Source organism: Amblyraja radiata, chromosome 2 (assembly GCF_010909765.2).
Source record: "Amblyraja radiata isolate CabotCenter1 chromosome 2, sAmbRad1.1.pri, whole genome shotgun sequence".
NCBI classification, from domain to species: Eukaryota; Metazoa; Chordata; class Chondrichthyes; order Rajiformes; family Rajidae; genus Amblyraja; species Amblyraja radiata.
The window spans coordinates 132551673-132570889 of NC_045957.1; the positions used below are offsets into that span (position 1 = coordinate 132551673).

Genomic DNA, 19217 nt, shown 5'->3' on the forward strand with positions numbered 1-19217 from the left:
TAGGAGATATTAGTTTAACTTGGCACAATGTTTGGCACGGACATTGTGGGCCGAAGGACCTGTTCCTGTGCTGTACTATTCTTAGTTCTGTGTTCTATGTTCTAATTCTATCACATTATGGCCACTCTTCCCATAAGGACTATTCACAATGGATCATTATTTTTTTCTTTCTAATTTCACAGTACTTTGACACCAATCAATGCCAAGTGATCAACATTTCCAGTGACTATGAAGCTTAATATTTACATGTATTGCACTGATAATTTTATTTTTTTTGTGGCTGACGGCCATTTGAATTTCAGTATTCGCTCATGGATCTCCTCTCCAAGATGGTGGGTGGGTTGCCTCATTTTGTGCGTTGCATAAAACCGAATAATGATCGTCAGGCCAGTAAGTTCGATCAAGAAAAGGTGTTGGTGCAGCTTCGTTACACGGGAGTTCTGGAGACAGCCCGGATCCGCAGACAGGGATATTCACACCGCATTCTCTTCACAAATTTTATTGAGAGGTGAGCAATGCAACTCTGTGACCTAAACATGAATATAAACAGGAGGAGGGAAGCTGTTGAGCTAGCCAAGGTGTGATTGGTATATCTGATGTATTTATGTGTTTCATTCTGGATATAGCCTCATTTATTTCTTGTCTATGCAGGAAATGGAAGGATATGGATAATGTGCAGGCAGATAAGAGTTGGTATTGGCATCATGTTCGACACAGGTATTGTGGGCCGAAGGGCCTGTTCCTGTGTGGTGCTGTTCTATGTTTTATATGTCTAGCTTCTAGAAGGTTCACCTGATAACACAACTGATACCATCCCAAGAGTATCAAGGTGGGATTTCTTCCTGCTCCTCCTTCTTCATTTGGCCCAGCCCAAATGGACTTTTGGGACCATTGCAGTAAGCTATGCCCGTCATGAGCAGAGAATCTGGTGCGATAAAGCAACGTTGCAGCATTTATGGGGTGTATAGATCTCTGGTTAACAGAAGCCTCTGACAGGTGACGTTGTAGATGAAGAGGATGCATGTGATAAGCTCACACATCTAAAATGCTGCAGACGCTGTAAATCTGAATTAAAAGCAGAATATGATGGAAACAGTTAGCAGATCACTTTTGTGTTATGAATGTTACTTGCTAGCTCTCAGTCCACGCCTGAATGTTGGCTGGATCTCAGTGCATGTGGACATGGGCTACGTCCTCTGCTGAGGATTTACAACTGGAAATGAAAACCGTGCCATCATCAGCAAGCATCCCACACATCAGACTTTATGATTGAACGAAGGGCATTGATGAAACTGTTGAAGAAAATTGTCTCTGGGAAATTATCACAAGAAACTTCTCAGTGGTGTCCTGAGGCAGAGATTAACTCCGGTAATCACAAACCTCCTTCCTTTGTGTGGCTTGGCCTGTTATTGAATGGAGGGGGCAGCAGTCGATGTGAATTAAGAGGAATGTACACATATTCTAAGCATGATTGGGAGTGGTAGGGGAATTCCATATCTGTAGCCCAGCCCATTCAGCTGTCTCTGGATATGACAGATAGAATGCATGAGCAGGAAGCCTTAAGCACACTGGCCCAACATGTTTCCTGCAACATCCCTTCCCTTTATTCTCATAGACGGGAAATTTCCAAGAGGGTCTGTGATTTGGTAAAATTAGTCCATCACTATAAGATTAACTGATACATCTCAGTTTGTTCTTTATTCTGATTATTTGCAGATACTACTTTCTTGCCTTCAAGTCAATTGACGAACCTGCAGTGAATCCTGAGGCATGCATTGCCATTTTGAAAAAAGTTAAATTCGACAACTGGGTTATCGGGAAGACCAAAGTAGGTCCTGCACTCATGATAGCATTCATAGCAAAAGAATTTGAGTTTCGGAGCAGGGAAGTTCTACTGATTGGGACGACAGATGGCACAATGGGCTAAGTGTTCGGCTGGCAACCGGAAGGTAGCCGGTTCGAATCCCGCTTGGAGTGCATACTGTCGTTGTGTCCTTGGGCAAGACACTTCACCCACCTTTGCCTGTGTGTGAATGTGTGTGAATGTGTGTGAGTGATTGGTGGTGGTCGGAGGGGCCGTAGGCGCAGATTGGCAGCCACGCTTCCGTCAGTCTGCCCCAGGGCAGCTGTGGCTACAGAAGTAGCTTACCACCACCGAGTGTGACTGAGGAGTGAATGAATAATTCGATGTAAAGTGCCTTGAGTATTAGAAAGGCGCTATATAAATCCCATCCATTATTATTATTATTACTGCAGTTGTACAGGGTCTTGGTGAGACTACACCTGGAGTATTACGTACAGTTTTGGTCTCCTAATCTGAGGAAAGACATTCTTGCCATAGAGGGAGTACAGAGAAGGTTCACCAGACTGATTCCTGGGATGACAGGACATTCATATGAAGAAAGACTGGATAGACTCGGCTTGTACTCGCTAGAATTTAGAAGATTGATGGGGGATCTTACAGAAACGTACAAAGTTTTTAAGGGGTTGGACGGGCTAGATGCAGGAAGATTTTTCCCGATGTTGGGGAAGTCCAGAACAAGGGGTCACAGTTTAAGGATAAGGGGGAAATCTTTTAGGACCGAGATGAGAAAAACATTTTTCACACAGAGAGTGGTGAATCTGTGGAATTCTCTGCCACAGAAGGTAGGTGAGGCCAGTTCATTGGCTATATTTAAGAGGGAGTTAGATGTGGCCCTTGTGGCTAAAGGGATCAGGGGGTATGGAGAGAAGGCAGGTACAGGATACTGAGTTGGATGATCAGCCATGATCATATTGAATGACGGTGCAGGCTCGAAGGGCCGAATGGCCTACTCCTGCACCTATTTTCTATGTTTCTATGTTTCTATTACCTTCTTATTCATTCTTCTGCATAATCTTCTGCTCAAAATGTCTTTAATCAGAAGAATATAAGAAATAGAAGCAAGAGCGTAGTGGCTGGATGATTGTACACCATTCAATAAGATTTGGGCTGATATTTTATCTCTGTGCATCTCTCCTGCATTACCCCAATATTCCTTTAATTCTACATCAATCCCCACAAAACCTGGCCCTAATACCTATATAGTTTCCTTTGTTTACAAAGTTTTCAATTGAACGACATCACCTTAAAACCTAATGCAAAATTCAATAATATTATGGTTATGTTCAATTAACCCTTTCTCATAGCACATTTCTGAATCTAAAATTTCCTTTTTTGGTGATTGTTTCTTCAACATATTGATCTTGGTATCCATCTTATATTTATTCCATGAATTTGGTTTGTCCTGCTCGTTATTACTGCAGATTTGACGCCCTGTGTATGGGTAGATAATAGGCCAATGCCCCATGGTTACTGATTACCTATCCCATTATACACAACTTGAATTTCTAGTTTGATGCCATATCCTATATAACACTTCATATTTGTTATGCTATAATTAACTCCTATCAAGATTTTCTGCCTTGAGCTGTTTCTTAGCTTGACTCAAATTAATTCTAATTCCACGCCTGTACTGATCCCATCTCTCACTAATGGCACCAGGCCAACTCTTTTTCTTTTCCACCTTTTCCTCCTCAATGTCAAATATTGTTGAGCATTCAGTACCTAGCTTTGGTCTCCCTGCCATTGCATAAAGCTGTTAACATCCAAATCATTACCATCTAAATATGCCACTAATGTGTCTGTATTTTTGCAAGTGTTGTGAACATTTAGATATATCATCTTCAATTTTGACATTTTAAAATGTGATTGTGATTTAATAGCGAGATTAAACGAGAACTTACCAGTTTGAAGTTTGATCTGTATTTTATGAGGAGTTACGATGAGGGATTACGTGAAGAACCCGCTCAGCGCGCAGGCGCGGCATACATCCAAGCAGCGGTGTGGAATCACAGATAGACACAGTTATTTGAAGTAAACATAGTAAAGATAAGGAGACATCAATTTATTAGTTTGATCCATATAATGAGGGTGGGAGCGGAGGGCATATAATCCCTCATCGTAACTCCTCATAAAATACAGATCAAACTTCAAACTGGTAAATTCTCGTTTAATCTCACTATTTTACTTCGGAGTCACGTGAGTGACTACGTGAAGATTTCAAAGCTCTGTGATTTCAAACCGTGTAACAGTTTCATTTCACTCACTGCCGAAGTTCTTGAGGGAGGAAGTGTTATCGTAATCAACCAATGAGTCTATTTGTAGAAAAACACAATGGTATTTTTTAAACAATAACAACAAATAATTAAATTGCTCCCCTGGGCTTAAATTAAATATTTGTAGTTCGTAAATCTTTACTGCAAATAAACCAGGTTTTGCCAACGGCTTATTATAAAATTTCTGAACGGTCATTCCCCCCCCCCCCCCCACCATCCTGCTGTAGCCAGGATGTGGTCTATAGGCATGTCCATTCATTAGCCGTCGACATGGATGCTGCCCTGGTGGAATAAAATTTGTACATGTTAGTGTTTATCCCAGCAGTTTCTAGCACCTGCTTGAGCCATCTCGCAATGGTTTGGCTCGTCACCCGACCATAAGGTTTTTGTGACTGACCCACAAGGCTTATCATCTCCCTCGAATATTTTGGTTGTGTCTATGTAGGATAGTAGGTGGGTCATGGCACATAACCGTGGTTCTGGTGGGTAAGCCACGACTGGATTAGGTGTTCCTGGTCTGCTCTGTTTGATCAGTCGCTGGATAATGACAGATCTGGTCTGGAGCTGTGATCATTTTGTCCAGTCGCAATAGGTGTAGTGACTGGACCCTCTGAGCGGATACAAGTGCCATCAACATGAGCGTCTTTAGTGTAGCTTGCTCGAGACCGAGGGATCTGGCTGGTGGCCATTCCCTGAGATATGTCAGGACCACACTGATATCCCAAATATGGGTATACCTGGGCTTAGGGCTTGATATTGTAAATGCCCTTCATCAGTTTTACCACCAGTGGATGGGATCACATCGCCTGTTGTCCTGGCGCTGGTTTGAGATAAGCAGAAAGAGCACTCTGCGCTGTGTTGATGGCACTGTAGCTGATCCCTACATCGTGGTGTGGATAGGCTAGGAAACTCCAGTATGTTGGTGGCTGTGGCTGTTGCGTATGTTGTCCCTGTTTCCTGGCAATACTTCTCCCTTTTTTGATGCTGGTTAAGTACTGCCTCTTGGTGGATGTTCGAAGGGATGCCGACATGGTGGTGATGGTTTGTTTGGACAATCCCAGTTCCAGGTTAGGTCTGTTCAAACTTGCAACCCAGGCGTTTAATTTTCTCATGGCATGGGTGTTTAGCTTACCTGGTAGGTAAGTAGCTGATAGCCAAATATGTCTTTCGACAATCATGTTGACCAATTTGTCGCATGATAATGATTTAATGCCCCCCATATGGTTAATATAAGCCATCACCGTAGTATTTATCAATTTGAAACCGAACATGCAAGTGCTGCATATTAGATACATATGCTTTTAAACCATAAAAGGCGCCCAACATCTCTAGATAGTTAATGCCCAGTGTAAGTAGTAATGATGACTCTAGGTTAGTCCATCTACCACCTGTGCTGGATATGGAGTTAGTCACTCCCCAGCCTTGAGCACTGGCATTTGTTTGAATAACTAAAATAGGGTTAGTGATAAAGATAGGGCTGAAACTATGCCAAACGTTTTCTGCCCACCACTGTAGCTCTGATATTGCTTCAGTGGGTAATTTCATGACACGATCATAGTGACCTGTATGTCGTTTTATTGCCTGTACCTTTGCTCTCTGTAAATTTTTGATAGTGCAAAGGTCCGAATTGTGTAGCCGGAAATGCTGCTACCATTTCCCCAATTACTCTTGCTACTTGTCGAATAGTTGGTCGCTCGTTGACCATTAAATTGTTGCATGATTGTGCTAATTCAACCATTTTTGCCTTTGGCAAGGTAACAGTCATATGGACTGAGTTAATTGTGAAGCCCAGGTAGTCCATGATAGTGGATGGCTTCAACTTAGATTTATCTGGATGTAGGACGAACCCCAGAGTTTCGTGGAGCTGTTTTGTAGCTGATACTGCTGCCACAGCCAATTCCATCGTTTTCCCTACTATCAGAATATCATCCAGATATGCCATGACAATATGTTTTTGTTTTCTTAGTATTGCCATGGCTGGGTTCAATATTTTGGTGAATAATCTTGGGGCTGAAGTTAGCCCATAGGGCAATGCTTTGTACCATCCAGATAAATTTTAGGTATCTGCGATGATCCTTGTATATGGGTACTAGATAGTAAGCATCTTTAAGATAAATGCTTGCCATGAAGTGTCCTTTGGAATTCAGTTGTTTGGCAGTAACAAATGTCTCCATTTTGAAATGTATATACTTAACAAATTTGTTTAGTGATGTTAAGTCAATGATGATGCGACAGCCACCATCTTTTTTGGTTTTAGTGAATATATTCGATACAAATTCCAAAGGTTCATGTTTGGTCTTTTCGATGACCCCCTTTGTGATAAGTCTCACCAGTTCAGCTTGTCCCTCACGTTTCTCTTTGACGGAGGGAGAAATACCCTTTGGGGCCAATGTTGAACTGGCGGCGTTTTTTCTGCCATGAATTGTATTTTATATCCACTAATGCTGTTGAGTATATACTTGTCACTCGTGACCATACCCCATGCTTCTTTAAACAAGTGTAATCTCCCCCCTGTTAATAAAGCACCCTTATTCTCTATATGCTGGTAGGAACCAGACCCACCTACCTCCATGGTTATTGGCGATTCTGTTTCTTCATTTTCCTGAAGGTTCTGTTCTGACGTGCTGGCGATGTTGGGGGGAGGCGCATTTTCCAGGGGGTCCGCTGCGGGCCCTGATCTAAAAAAGATCTTTGGGGATAATGTGCGGACCCCAAGCGTTCACCAGTCCCATATTGCGGACGTCGACTGGTGGATGCCGTGGGGTGCTGCCGCTTGGGTATCGGAGGTCTTGGTTTGCTCGTCCCGGGGCCTGCCCTCATTAGTCCGAAGGTTTTTGATGCTTCCTCCATCTCCTTCAGTTTTTTATTGAGATCTTTCCCAAATAGCAGCGCGTCCGTCTCCGCAGCTGGGGCTTTACACAAGCCAGCAAATTTGGGATTGAGGGCAGGTCTTATGTTTCCCTCCGGAGATTGTTGATCTCAAATTGTGTGGTACACATTAATGCCAGCACATCCTGCTGGCAGGTATCCATCTCCGTGGTCTCCACGGAACGAGCAAAGGCTGTGATGGCCGACGTCAGGAGCCTTAGGATCCGCTGTAGCTTGAGTTCTTGGGACCGGATGTGTGACCCCATATGCCCCCAGATTTGGCTGTTGACACTTTTTACTTTGAGGGCCTCACAGTTTTCTGGTGCTGTGTGTTGTTTCAGCACCTCAGCGAGCACCTTTTCCAGTAATGGTTTATTGGATAGATGATTGATGCTGGCCACCATTCTTGGTTCCAGCGGTGCTCCAGCCCGTGGGGATGCTACAAAGCGGTCCACCACCCTTGTAGCAACAGCTCTTCCTGTTCCTGCACCCCTGGCATACTCCCGAATTCGTCCGCCTGCCCCTGTTCCAGACCAGCCCAGCCCTGGTCACCAATGCTAGCCTCCAGTAATGAGGGAGCAGAGGGCAGTGTACAGAACACTGTGGAGGGGGTGCCTGACCTCCCTCCGCGAGAGCGCTCTTTCTGCGCATCTCACTGGAGCTGCTCCAATAGCTGTTGGATGCAGCTCAGGCAGCTGTCTCTCCTCCATTTAGGTGGAGACATGTCCCCGTCCGACGAATCGGACGCCACCGGCCGGATGCCTGTTCGGATGGCTAGACATCCAGCCCGCAGTTCAGGCACTAGCGGGACTGGGCTTGGCGCGGTGATGGGGATAGCGGAGCGCCCGGTAATTGTTCCTACCGCCTTCTTCTGGAGCTTTTGTGCTTTGTAGAAGCGAAAGCGCCCCTCAAGCAGCGCGTCTCGCAGGCACCTGCTCCGAGAGCCGCTCCAGCGGCTCAGGCGGCTCTCTCTCCCCCCGTGCGGGTTGAGAGACGTCCCGTCCGAAATTGGGAACACCTGCCGGATGCCTCTTCGGGTGGCTATGCATCCAGCCCGCTGCTCAGGTACTAGCGGGCTGGGCACTCCACGGTGTCGGGGAATTACGGAACACCGGGTAAACGCTCCTACCGCCTGTTGCTGCCCCCCTCCCCGACGGAAAACGTTCCTCTTCGAACGGGGGACAGTTTTGTTCCAGAGCCTTTTTCTCTGCCTGTAAAACATAAGCAGAAAAAAGGCTCCCCTGTAATAGAAACCCGACCTCAGGGTACTGCGCGCTGAGCGGGTTCTTCACGGGTTCGTAGTCACTCACGTGACTCCGAAGTAAAATCCCTTCGTTGCTTCCCTTGTTTCTGTTGCCTGCTTATTTTGCTAATTATTTGTCTAACTCCCACATTCTGCTTTGTTTCTTCCTGAATTTCTGTTGTGATTCCCATCTCCTTGCCAAACTAACATAAAGCTAGGCCAATGATATGCACAAAATGCTGGAGTAACTCAACGGGACAGAAAGCATCTCGACCGGAAACGTCACCCATGCCTTCTCTCCAAAGATGTTGCCTATCGCGCTGAGTTGCCCAAGCAATTTGTGTCTATCATCAGTCTAAACCAGCATCTGCAGTTCCTTCCTACACATAAAGCTAGGCCAGATGTGCGATTGCAAGATTTTACACATTTCCGAAAGGTGACCTTCATGTCGTCCTATTACTGGCTTGGCCGGGTACAATCCCCAACTTCCTCCCAGGCCAAGTCCTGATCAGCCTTCCAAAACATTATCCCTCATCCCCTCCTCCCAAACATCCTTGTCCAAATTAGCACGTTCTCCTTCACAAAAATGATTTAGTGCCCCTTAAGTAGCACATTACTAAATTTAACCTGATTGTAATGGCTTGGATGTGTCATGCATTAATCATGTTGTGCTCCAGGATAGGCCCGTTGTAGCTTCTGTGCCCGGTAGCTCCATTCAACAAGTGGCCTAAAAGTCCGAAAATTTCATCTATTTTTCATTAAATTATTTTTGAGTTGCATTGTAAAAAATATTCCACTGGAGAAAATGTTCTGTTGTGAAATAAAGGGCCTGGAATTCTCTTAGTAAACTATTTCAATGTGATTTTCAAATATACAACCATTTTTATTTAACCTTTTTTAACTTGATAATTTTTGACACTTAGTCACTCTCTTGTTCTTTGCTCTCAGGTGTTTCTTAAATATTACCACGTGGAACAGCTAAATCTCATGGTAAAAGAACTGCTGGATCGAATAATTGTGATGCAGGCCTATGTGAAAGGGTGGCTTGGAGCTAAAAGGTACAGAAGATTGCAGGAGAAGAGGCAGCAGAGTGCAGTTGCCATTCAGTCTGGTAAATCCTCATCTTTGCCCATGATACTAACTTTCGGAATGTCAAGGAATTGGGCGTGATAGAAATGGGGATTGAAAGTGGTATAGACCTGCCATGGTCATAATAGAATGGTGGGGGTAGGTTGGAGGAATCAAGTGGCCTACTCCTGCTCATTGTGTTCTTGTGCTAATCTTGTTCGGCTATTTAGAACCATGATTGAAATCAATTTCCTTAAGTGGAGGCACAAGGAAATATAGATGCTGGAAGCTTGTGCAGCCCGACCCAAAATGTTAACTGTGCATTTTCTCCACAGATGCTGCCAAACCACTTGAGCTCATGCAGCCCTCTGTGTGTACCTTAGGTTGATAGTCTGAAGAAGGGTCTTGACCCAAAACGTCACCCATTCCTTCTCTCCAGAGATGCTGCCTGTCCCGCTGAGTTACTCTGGCTTTTTGTGTCTACCTTAGGTTGATATGACTTGCCGATTTATGTAGATTTTAACAAAGTTAATTAGTCGGAGAGGAAAGGTAATAATGTAAAAATAGTCAAAGTAGCACTGGCCTCCCTCCTCCTGCATAGTATGATTATCCAGCATGCTCCTGTAATCAAGCACCCAACATATAACATTTATCATACATAGATACATAGACAATAGGTGCAGGAGTAGGCCATTCGGCCCTACGAGCCAGCACCGCCATTCAATGTGATCATGGCTGATCATCCACAATCAGTACCCCGTTCCTGCCTTCTCCCCATACCCCTTGATTCCGCAAGCCCTAAGAGCTCTATCTAATTCTCTTTTGAATGCATCGAGTGAATCGACCTCCACTGCCTTCTGAGGCAGAGAATTCCACAAATTTACAACACTGTGTGAAAAAGTTTTTCCTCGTCTCAGTTCTAAATGGCCTACCCCTTATTCTTAAACTGTGGCCCCTGGTTCTGGACTCCATCAACATCGGGAACATGTTTCCTGCCTCTAGTGTGTCCAATCCCTTAATAATTTTAAATTTTTCCATGGACCTTGTATGCATTCCTATGAGAGATTTACAAAATTATAATGTTCACCACGACTTAAATAACAACCTCTTATCATATGCTTGTAAGTGAAAGCTTTATTTGACGAAACTCTGTCTCTATTTATTAAGCATAAATAGATTGCATATTGCTATTGCTAATGTGCATATTATCAGATCTTTTTCATTTCATCTCCAAGTTTAATAACATTTAATTTCATTGTTCTCGCCCCGGAAATATTGCATTTAAATATTCTTGCATGATTTGTGTGCTTTGTGAGCACACTATTCTTAACATATCGTACTTAAGATAAAGGGAAACTTTGTATTGTGTTGTATTCAATTTATTGTCATTATCTCATATTAGAGACAACAAAATGAATTTTCCTTACAGTCAAGTATCATAAAAATAAATAATAAATATAAACAAAACATATTAAAATAAAGAAAAGCACAAAGACAGAAGTCCACGACACAACATAACCCCACAGTGGCACCAAAGTTGAGGAAGGTACCATAGTCCAGCCAGCCTCCCCGCCGATCTTCCCAGATGTTCACCCGTGGTCGGGGCCTCCCGAGCACCCGCAGTCGCCGCCCCGGGTGGCCCGATGCTCAGGCTCTCGCGCCGGGATGATGGAACGCCGACGCCGAAACCCGACGGAGAACATCCTCAGCGGCCCGGACCTCCAGATCAACCACCACCCACCGGAGTCCGTGGCTCCCGAGTCCACAGGCCGTGATGTTGGCCAGCGCCGCCCGCGTTGGGAGCTCCGCGAACCACAGCTCCACGATGTCGGTGCCGCAGACCCAGCACTCCGGGGCTCCAAACGGCGATCCCCGGTAAGGCATCGCCAGCCCCGCGATGTATCAGCGCTGCCCCGCCGCCGCTGCTGGAGCTCTGGTCGGTCCTGGCAGGAAAGGCTGCGCCAATCCAATAGATAGGCCGCTGGGGGGAGGGGGGGGGGATATTTCTGCTGTAAATCCTTCTGTGATTGTGGGTCAGTTTTTCTCTCTCCATGAGCATACTTTGACCTCCTGGATAAGTTCCACAGTCCCATTATTCCCAACACACATTTCAAAACCGCCAGGTGGCAACGACAATGGCTGCCTCGCCAACGGTCTGCCTCATTTGTTTCCTTCTTTGTTGTTATAAATTTGTTGTATTTTTTTGTGTACTTTTAGTTTTGTATTATGTTGGGGGTGGTGGGGGGTGTGGGGGATTTAAAAAAAATCTCTTTCCTCAACAGAAATGCAACTTATTTCATGTCGTATCTCGGTTCGCACTGCGGCCTAACATGGAGCTAGCGGCCTATTGCTGGGGGCCGATTTGGGAGCTCCAACTGCAGGAGCCTGTGGACTTGCCATCATGGAGCTTGTGATCCCTTTGTCAGGGATCGACTTCAGGAGCTCCAAACGCCGGAGCCTGCAGACTTTAACATCATGGAACCCACGGTCCCTTGGTTAGGGACCGACTTCAGAAGCTCCAAGCCGCAGGAGCTTCAACCGCCCCGATCGCAAGAGCTTCGATCGCCCCAATGTGGGAGCTTCGATCGCCCCAATGTGGGAGCTTCGATCGCCCCAATGTGGGAGCTTCGATCACCCCAATGTGGGAGCTTCGATCGCCCCAATGTGGGAGCTTCGATCACCCCAATGTGGGAGCTTCGAACGCCGGCTGCGGGAGCTTCGATCACCCCAATGTGGGAGCTTCGATCGCCCCAATGTGGGAGCTTCAATCACCCCAATGTGGGAGCTTCGATCGCCCCAATGTGGGAGCTTCGAACGCCGGCTGCGGGAGCTTCGATCGCCCCGACTGCAGATGGTTCGACTCCCCCGACCGCGGGAGAAAAAGGAGGAAAGAAGATAGGACTTTATTGGCTTCCATCACAGTGAGGAATGTGGAGGAGCCGCTGTGGTGGATGTTTATGTTAAATTTTATGTAGTTGTGTGTCTTGTTGCTTTTTGGTATGACTGTATGGCAAATCAAATTCCTTGTATGTTGCAAAATATACTTGGCTAATACATTGCGATTATAATCATGATTATGATTGTTTGTATTTTCATCCATTAACAACTTTCTTTACAACTTACCCCCTCAGGAACCTTGACAACACTTCATCAACTATATCACTTTTGTCGTGTCCTTCTGACCTCAGCCTTCTCTGCAATGTAATATTTCCTTTTTTTCTCTTTCCCCGGATGAAAATGTTAAGCCAATTTCATTTTCATAGAATTCAGAGTCATAGACTTTTAAAACACAGAAACAGGCCCTTCAGCTCAACTCATCCATGCCAACTGAGATGTATGTCTGAGCACATCCCATTTGCTTGAGTTTGGCCAATGTTCCAAAGAGAAAAACAAGTTGTGATCCATTATTATTCAGCAGGATAAACACAAAATTCACAACTACACTTTAAAAGGTTAAATTAATCGCCAAGAACATTAGTGCAAAACTTAAAATACATTAAGACTATAAGAAATAGGAGCAAAATTAGGCCATTCAGTCCATTGAGTCTACTTCAACATTCAATCATAGTTCCCTCTCAACCCCAATTTGAGTATAGGAGCAAGGAGGTCCTATTGCAGTTATACAGGGCCCTGGTGAGACCACACCTGGAGTATTGTGTGCAGTTTTGGTTTCCTAATTTGAGGAAGGACATTCTTCCTATTGAGGGAGTGCAGCTAGGTTCACCAGGTTAATTCCCAGGATGGAGGAACTGACATATGATGGATCAACTGGGCTTATATTCACTGGAATTTAGAAGGATGAGAAGAGATCTTACAGAAACATACAAAATTCTTAAGGGATTCTTAAGGGACAGGCTAGATGCAGGGTAAAATGTTCCCGATGTTGGGAGAGTCCAGAACCAGGGGTCACTGTTTAATAATAAGGGGTCGGCAATTTAGGATTGAGATGAAGAAACATTTTTTTAACAGAGAGTTGTAAATCTGTGGAATTTTCTGCCAGAGAAGGCATTGGAGGCCAATTCAATGGATGTTTTCAAGAGAGAGTTAGATATATCAGTTCTAACGGAATCAAGGGATATGGGGAGAAAGCAGGAATGGGGTACTGATTTTGGATGATCAGTCATGATCATATTGAATGGCGATGCTGGCTCAAATGGGCCGAATGGCCTACTCCTGCACCTATTTTCTATGTGTCTACATTTAATTCTCCTGCCTCGTTATACCCTTACTAATCAAAAACCTATCAATCTCCGCTTTAAAAATAACCATGTCTTGGCCTCCTCAGCTATCTGTGGCAATTAATTCCACAGATTCACAATCCTCTGGCTAATAAAATTCCTCCTCATCTCCATTCTAAAGGTACATCTTATTATCCTGAGGCTGGGCCCTCTGAGTCTAGACTCTCCTTTTATTGGAAACATGCTTTCTACATCCATTCTATCCAGGCCTTTCATTATTTGCTATGTTTCAATGAGATCCTTCTCATCTTTCCAAACTCCAGTGAGTACAGGCCCAGAACCATGAAACTCAGTGTAAAAGCTGTCTGCTGTACCATGGTACATGTGACAAGAATAAACTAAACTAAAATGCTCCTCATACATTAACCCTGAATCACTGGAATTATCAGCCACATAAGGTAGTTGAGGCCAGTTCATTGGCTATATTTAAGAGGGAGTTAGATGTGGTCCTTGTGGCCAAAGGGATCAGGGGTTATGGAGAGAAGGCAGGTACAGGATACTGAGTTGGATGATCAGCCATGATCATATTGAATGGCGGTGCAGGCTCGAAGGGCCGAATGGCCTACTCCAGCACCTATTTTCTATGTTTCTATGTAACCCAATCATCGCTGGGATCATTCTCGTGTGTGTACACAAACAGCCAAGGATTAATTCATCACATCAACAATAGTTTTGGAAAATAAAAAGCTAATATGTTGTCTTTCTCTCAGCTTATAGAGGCCACAAAGTGAGGAAGGGTATGGTAGATGGAAAACACAAACTAGAGGGAACGATCATTAGATTTCAGGCTGGTAAGTACTTTTGCACAACATTATAACATTTTCATCACAGTTATAATCAGTTATTGAGCTTCATTTGGATTTATTCCTCATCAGCAATTGACAGAACAGCCTTCCTGCAGTCCACCAATATCAACTTGCCAATAAACAGGTCCGGAACTTGAATGGCAAGTCCAATGTAACCACATGTAATGTAATGTTATCTCCTGGTCAGCCCACGGTGACCTTCATGTATGTAATTGCAGCCAAGAATTTTCAAGGAAATAGGAGTTATTGGGTAATACTTTGCTGGTCCAGCAGCCTCGTTGGAGAGGAAAACAGAGTTGACATTTCAGGTGTCTCCACAGATGCTGTGTGACTGCTGGATATTTGCAACATCTTCATCTTCCTTTCAGGTTTCTGCTACCTGGACCTTTTTCGCTTTGTGATTACAATGAAAACTTTTGACAAACTCACTGCTTTGCTAGCTGTGAAAGTTTGCAAAGATCCCAAGTGAATATTTTATCATTTATTGCAAACAATTAAATCACCAAACATTTTTAAACAACTAGAAACATTAGGGTAAAATTAATATATTCAATGTAACCTAGAAATGAATCAGTGCCCACATATGGAACGGAATGGAATACCTTATGGAATACTTTATTGTCACAGGTGGCAAGGCACAGTGCAATTATTTGCTTGCATAATGGTATGTTAGCAATCATAGCAAAATGATTTGAGTATAGGAGCAGGGAGGTTCTACTGCAGTTGTACAGGGTCTTGGTGAGACCACACCTGGAGTATTGCGTACAGTCTTGGTCTCCTAATCTGAGGAAAGACATTCTTGCCATAGAGGGAGTAGGTTCACCAGACTGATTCCTGGGATGTCAGGACTTTCATATGAAGAAAGACTGGATAGACTCGGCTTGTACTCGCTAGAATTTAGAAAATTGAGGGGGGATCTTATAGAAACTTACAAAATTCTTAAGGGGTTGGACAGGCTGGATGCAGGAAGATTATTCCCAATGTTGGGGAAGTCCAGAACAAGGGGTCACAGTTTAAGGATAAGGGGGAAGTCTGCTGGGACCGAGATGAGAAAATCATTTTTTACACAGAGAGTGGTGAATCTGTGGAATTCTCGGCCACAGAAGGTAGTTGATGCCAGTTCATTGGCTATATTGAAGAGGGAGTTAGATGTGGCACTTGTGGCTAAAGGGATCAGTGGGTATGGAGAGAAGGCAGGCACAGGATACTGAGTTGGATGATCAGCTATGATCATATTGAATGGCGGTGCAGGATCAAAGGGCCAAATGGCCTACTGCACCTATTTTCTATGTTTCTATGTTTCTATAACCAATGTGTACAAATAGCGGCCACCTACGGCCCTGAGCACTCATATATACTTATATACACTCAAATGCTCCAATGACTGGTTTGATCAATGAGCAGTCACTTAAAATTTCAGTCCAACAAAGTGCAGACAATACCATGGAAAATAGGTGAAGTGAATAGGGACGAGGGAATGATGAGGGAGGAGAGCCTGGGAATGGCGGGGCAAGATGAGGGTTCGGAAGGAGGTTGGATTGATGGTTGGCAGATCTTTAATGGTACTAGTGTTTACGATCACCATTTGAGACATGGGTGGAGCTCAGTCAATTGGAGGGAGTTCATTGAATCTGGAACCTCCAATCCACAGATGTTGTCTGACCAATCGTGTTTTTGAGTCTCGAGGATGGGACCTGGGGTTTATGAATTTATTATTGGAGGTTCCAGAGATCAGTGAGTGGGGTGTTGGGGGTCAGGCAAGAGTTGTAAGCTTTGGGAGGGAATCAGTTCCATGGAAGGGAATATTAATTGGCGGTCCAAAGGAAAACTGGCAAGTAAACTCAAAAAGTAAACTCCAGCCCGGCATAGTGTCACATCGGTAGAGTTGCTGCCTTACAGTGCCAGAGACCCGGGTTCGATCCTGACTACAGACGCTGTCCGTACGGAGTTTGCACATTCTCCTTGTAACTGGGTGGGTTTTTCCGGGTGCTCCGATTTCCCCCCACACTCCAAAGACATACACGTTTGTAGGTTAATTGACTTCAGTAAGTTGTGAAATTGTCCCTAGAATGTAGGATAGTGTTGGTGTATGTGATGATCGCTGGTCGGCACGGACTCAGTGGGTCAAAGGGCCTGTTTCCGCGCTGTATATCTTAAGTCAAAAGTCGAAATAACTTAAAGGTTATCTCCCACTGTCAGGTTACTTGTGTTAGGCTGGCTGTTTTCATAGGAGGTGTAATGAGATCCCGACAGACCAAGAGTATTTCCAACCACTTGGTCAGAAACCGATGTATTGTCGGGATCCTGAGATTCATTGGACCAAGGTGTGGTAATCTCTCTGCCAGGTTTCAAACCATTTTGATCTAATTTACCATGAGCGTTGCAGAGGGAATTAGGTCATTACCTCTGCAATGCTATTGTTGGTTCCTTTTTTTTCTGAGATGTTGTTATAATATTTATTATGATTACATATTCCGTTCTGCGGCAGCAAGAAAGAATTTCATTGTTCTATCTGGGACATATGACAATAAAACATTCTTGACGACTCTTGCATCAGAATAGAAAGTAAATCAGGCTGCAAGCAAGGTTTGTAAAGGGCCTGTCCCACCAGCATGCGATAGCATGCGTCTATCGCGACCAAAAGTGGTCGCTTGAGCCTTATGGCTTCGCGGGGTCAGTCCCACTTCGATCAGCGGAGGCGTATGAAGTTGTGCAGGGCTGGTCCCGACATGGCGCAGGGCTCCAAAAATCTTGCACTGTCTGAAAATCCCGCGCGACAACGGCCTGTCGGCACGCAGCCGCATTGAGGCCGTACGCAGCGCCTCGACGGGTGTACGCAACATTTCGACATCGTACGCAGCGTCTTGAAGCCGTATGCAGCGTCTTGGCGGCGTACGCCTAGCGCATGCCGTTGCGCGATGACGTCACCACCCGGCGTGCCGTTGCGCGATGACGTCACCGCCCGATGCCGTGCGATGTCCAAATTCAGTCGGCCCGCCTCCTGCCCAGCTGATTGGTGAGTATGATGTCGGAACCAGCCCTGCACAACTCCAGACGCCTCCGCGGTTGGAAGTTGGACCGGCCCCGCGAGGCCGTATGCCTCAAGCCACCACGTTTGGTCACGCTAGACGCATGCGATCGCGCAATCGCATGCTGGTGGGACAGGCCCTTAATGCAAATGCCCAATCAAACAGAGGGCATGTTGATCAGACCTCCTTCTTTATCACAGTCCATTCACTAAAAAGAAAATGATTTTACTTCTATTTGTGCAGCATTAAAAAAAACAGCACCAATAAGGAGCATAGTCTTTATTCCTGCACACGTTTCAATTTTGCCAGGTTGCATGGAAATAATGAGCTTGCTGCCACTGGCTGAAGATAAACGTCAACAGTTCTGGAATTTCATGCAGGATCATTCAAATGTCTTCTAAAATGCACATAAAATATCTAAAATGCAAAACAAGGAGACTTTGATTTTATTCTCTGACACCATTAAAATTATTTTTACTATTTATTCGCCTCAGTTGCAAGAGGATACTTGAGCATGAAAGTTTATAGAAAAATGCTGGAAGAGAAGCACCATGCTGCAGTTAAAATCCAGGCTCACTACAGAGGCTTCAAAGACAGAAAGGCTTTGAATGAGCCAATGTAAGTTACATATTAAACATTAAACAAATAGAAACATGTATGACGATAACTAGAATTTGAACTTGTGTAGCTGTATTGAGTTGCATTGCATCTTCTTGCAATTTCTCATTCTCATAGGTAATGTAAAAATGATCTGCTGCCTCCGTTTAAACTCGCCATACAAAGTTGATACTCACTATGCATTGTTTTAGAATCTTGGGTGTACAGTAGAGTGATCGAGCTAGCATTTGTGGAGGGACATAGACAATACAGCACAGGAAAAGGCACAAAATGCTGGAGTAACTCAGCGAGACAGACAGCATCTCTGGATAGAAGGAATGGATGATGTTTTGGGTCGAGACCCTTCTTCAGTCTGAAGAAGGTCCAGAGATGCTGCCTGTCCCGTTGAGTTACTCCAGCATTCTGTGTCCATCTTCGGTGTAAACCAGCGTCTGCAATTCCTTCCTACACAGGAAAAGGCACTTCAGCCCACAATATCTATGCTGAACATAATACCAAGTTAAACTAATCTCTGCCTGCATGTGATCCATACCCTCCATTCCCTGCATATTTATGTGCCTATCTAAAAGCCTCTTAAATGCCACTATCGTATCTGCTCTCACCACCACCATTGGCACTGTGTTCCAGACAGCCACATTCTTTACATAAAAGAAACCTGCCCTGCACATCTCCTTTAAACTTTCTCCAGTTGTTTATAAAGCTATGCCCGCCAGTCTTTAGCATTTCTGCCCTGGGAAATAGGTTCTGACCTCCTTTGCCTCACATAATTTTATATACTTCTGTCGGGGAAATAGATAATTGATGTTTCAGATTAAGACCCTTCACCTGGATTAAAATAGTGGGGAGCGGAAGCAATAGCCAGTGTAGTGAGCTGAGGGGATGGGTCGAGAGCTGGAACGTGATTGAAGAGCAGCAGAACTTACAGAGGGGGAATCAATGAGAGAGCATCTCACAGAATTCCCCATTGAAGAGTGATGGAAAACATCTTCAACGTGGGTAACTCCAGAGAGTATGCAGTAGAGCAGTAAAATTGGGACACGAGAGACAGCTGATGCTGGAATCCTGAGCAAAAATCAAACTGCTGGAGGAACTCAGCTGGTCAAGGAGCAACCGTGGAAGGAAATGGACAGATAATGTTTGGGTCAAGACCCTTCATTTGGAACGGAAATAATGGAGGTGAGAGAGCTAGAACAAGAGGTGAGGGGGTGAG

The 19217-nt window shown here is 44.6% G+C and overlaps 1 protein-coding gene across 5 annotated transcripts in view; it reads left to right on the forward strand.

Annotated features, from left to right (window-relative positions):
- The window catches only part of myo3a (myosin IIIA), a 312459-nt gene that overhangs the window by 226914 nt on the left and 66328 nt on the right, over positions 1-19217 (forward strand). For all 5 annotated transcript variants that reach the window (XM_033015890.1, XM_033015903.1, XM_033015896.1 and 2 more), the window contains 5 exons: positions 303-508; positions 1717-1828; positions 9197-9359; positions 14265-14345; positions 17884-18007. In XM_033015890.1, coding sequence (XP_032871781.1) covers positions 303-508; positions 1717-1828; positions 9197-9359; positions 14265-14345; positions 17884-18007 — 686 coding nt within the window. The remainder of the gene's footprint in view (positions 1-302; positions 509-1716; positions 1829-9196; positions 9360-14264; positions 14346-17883; positions 18008-19217) is intronic.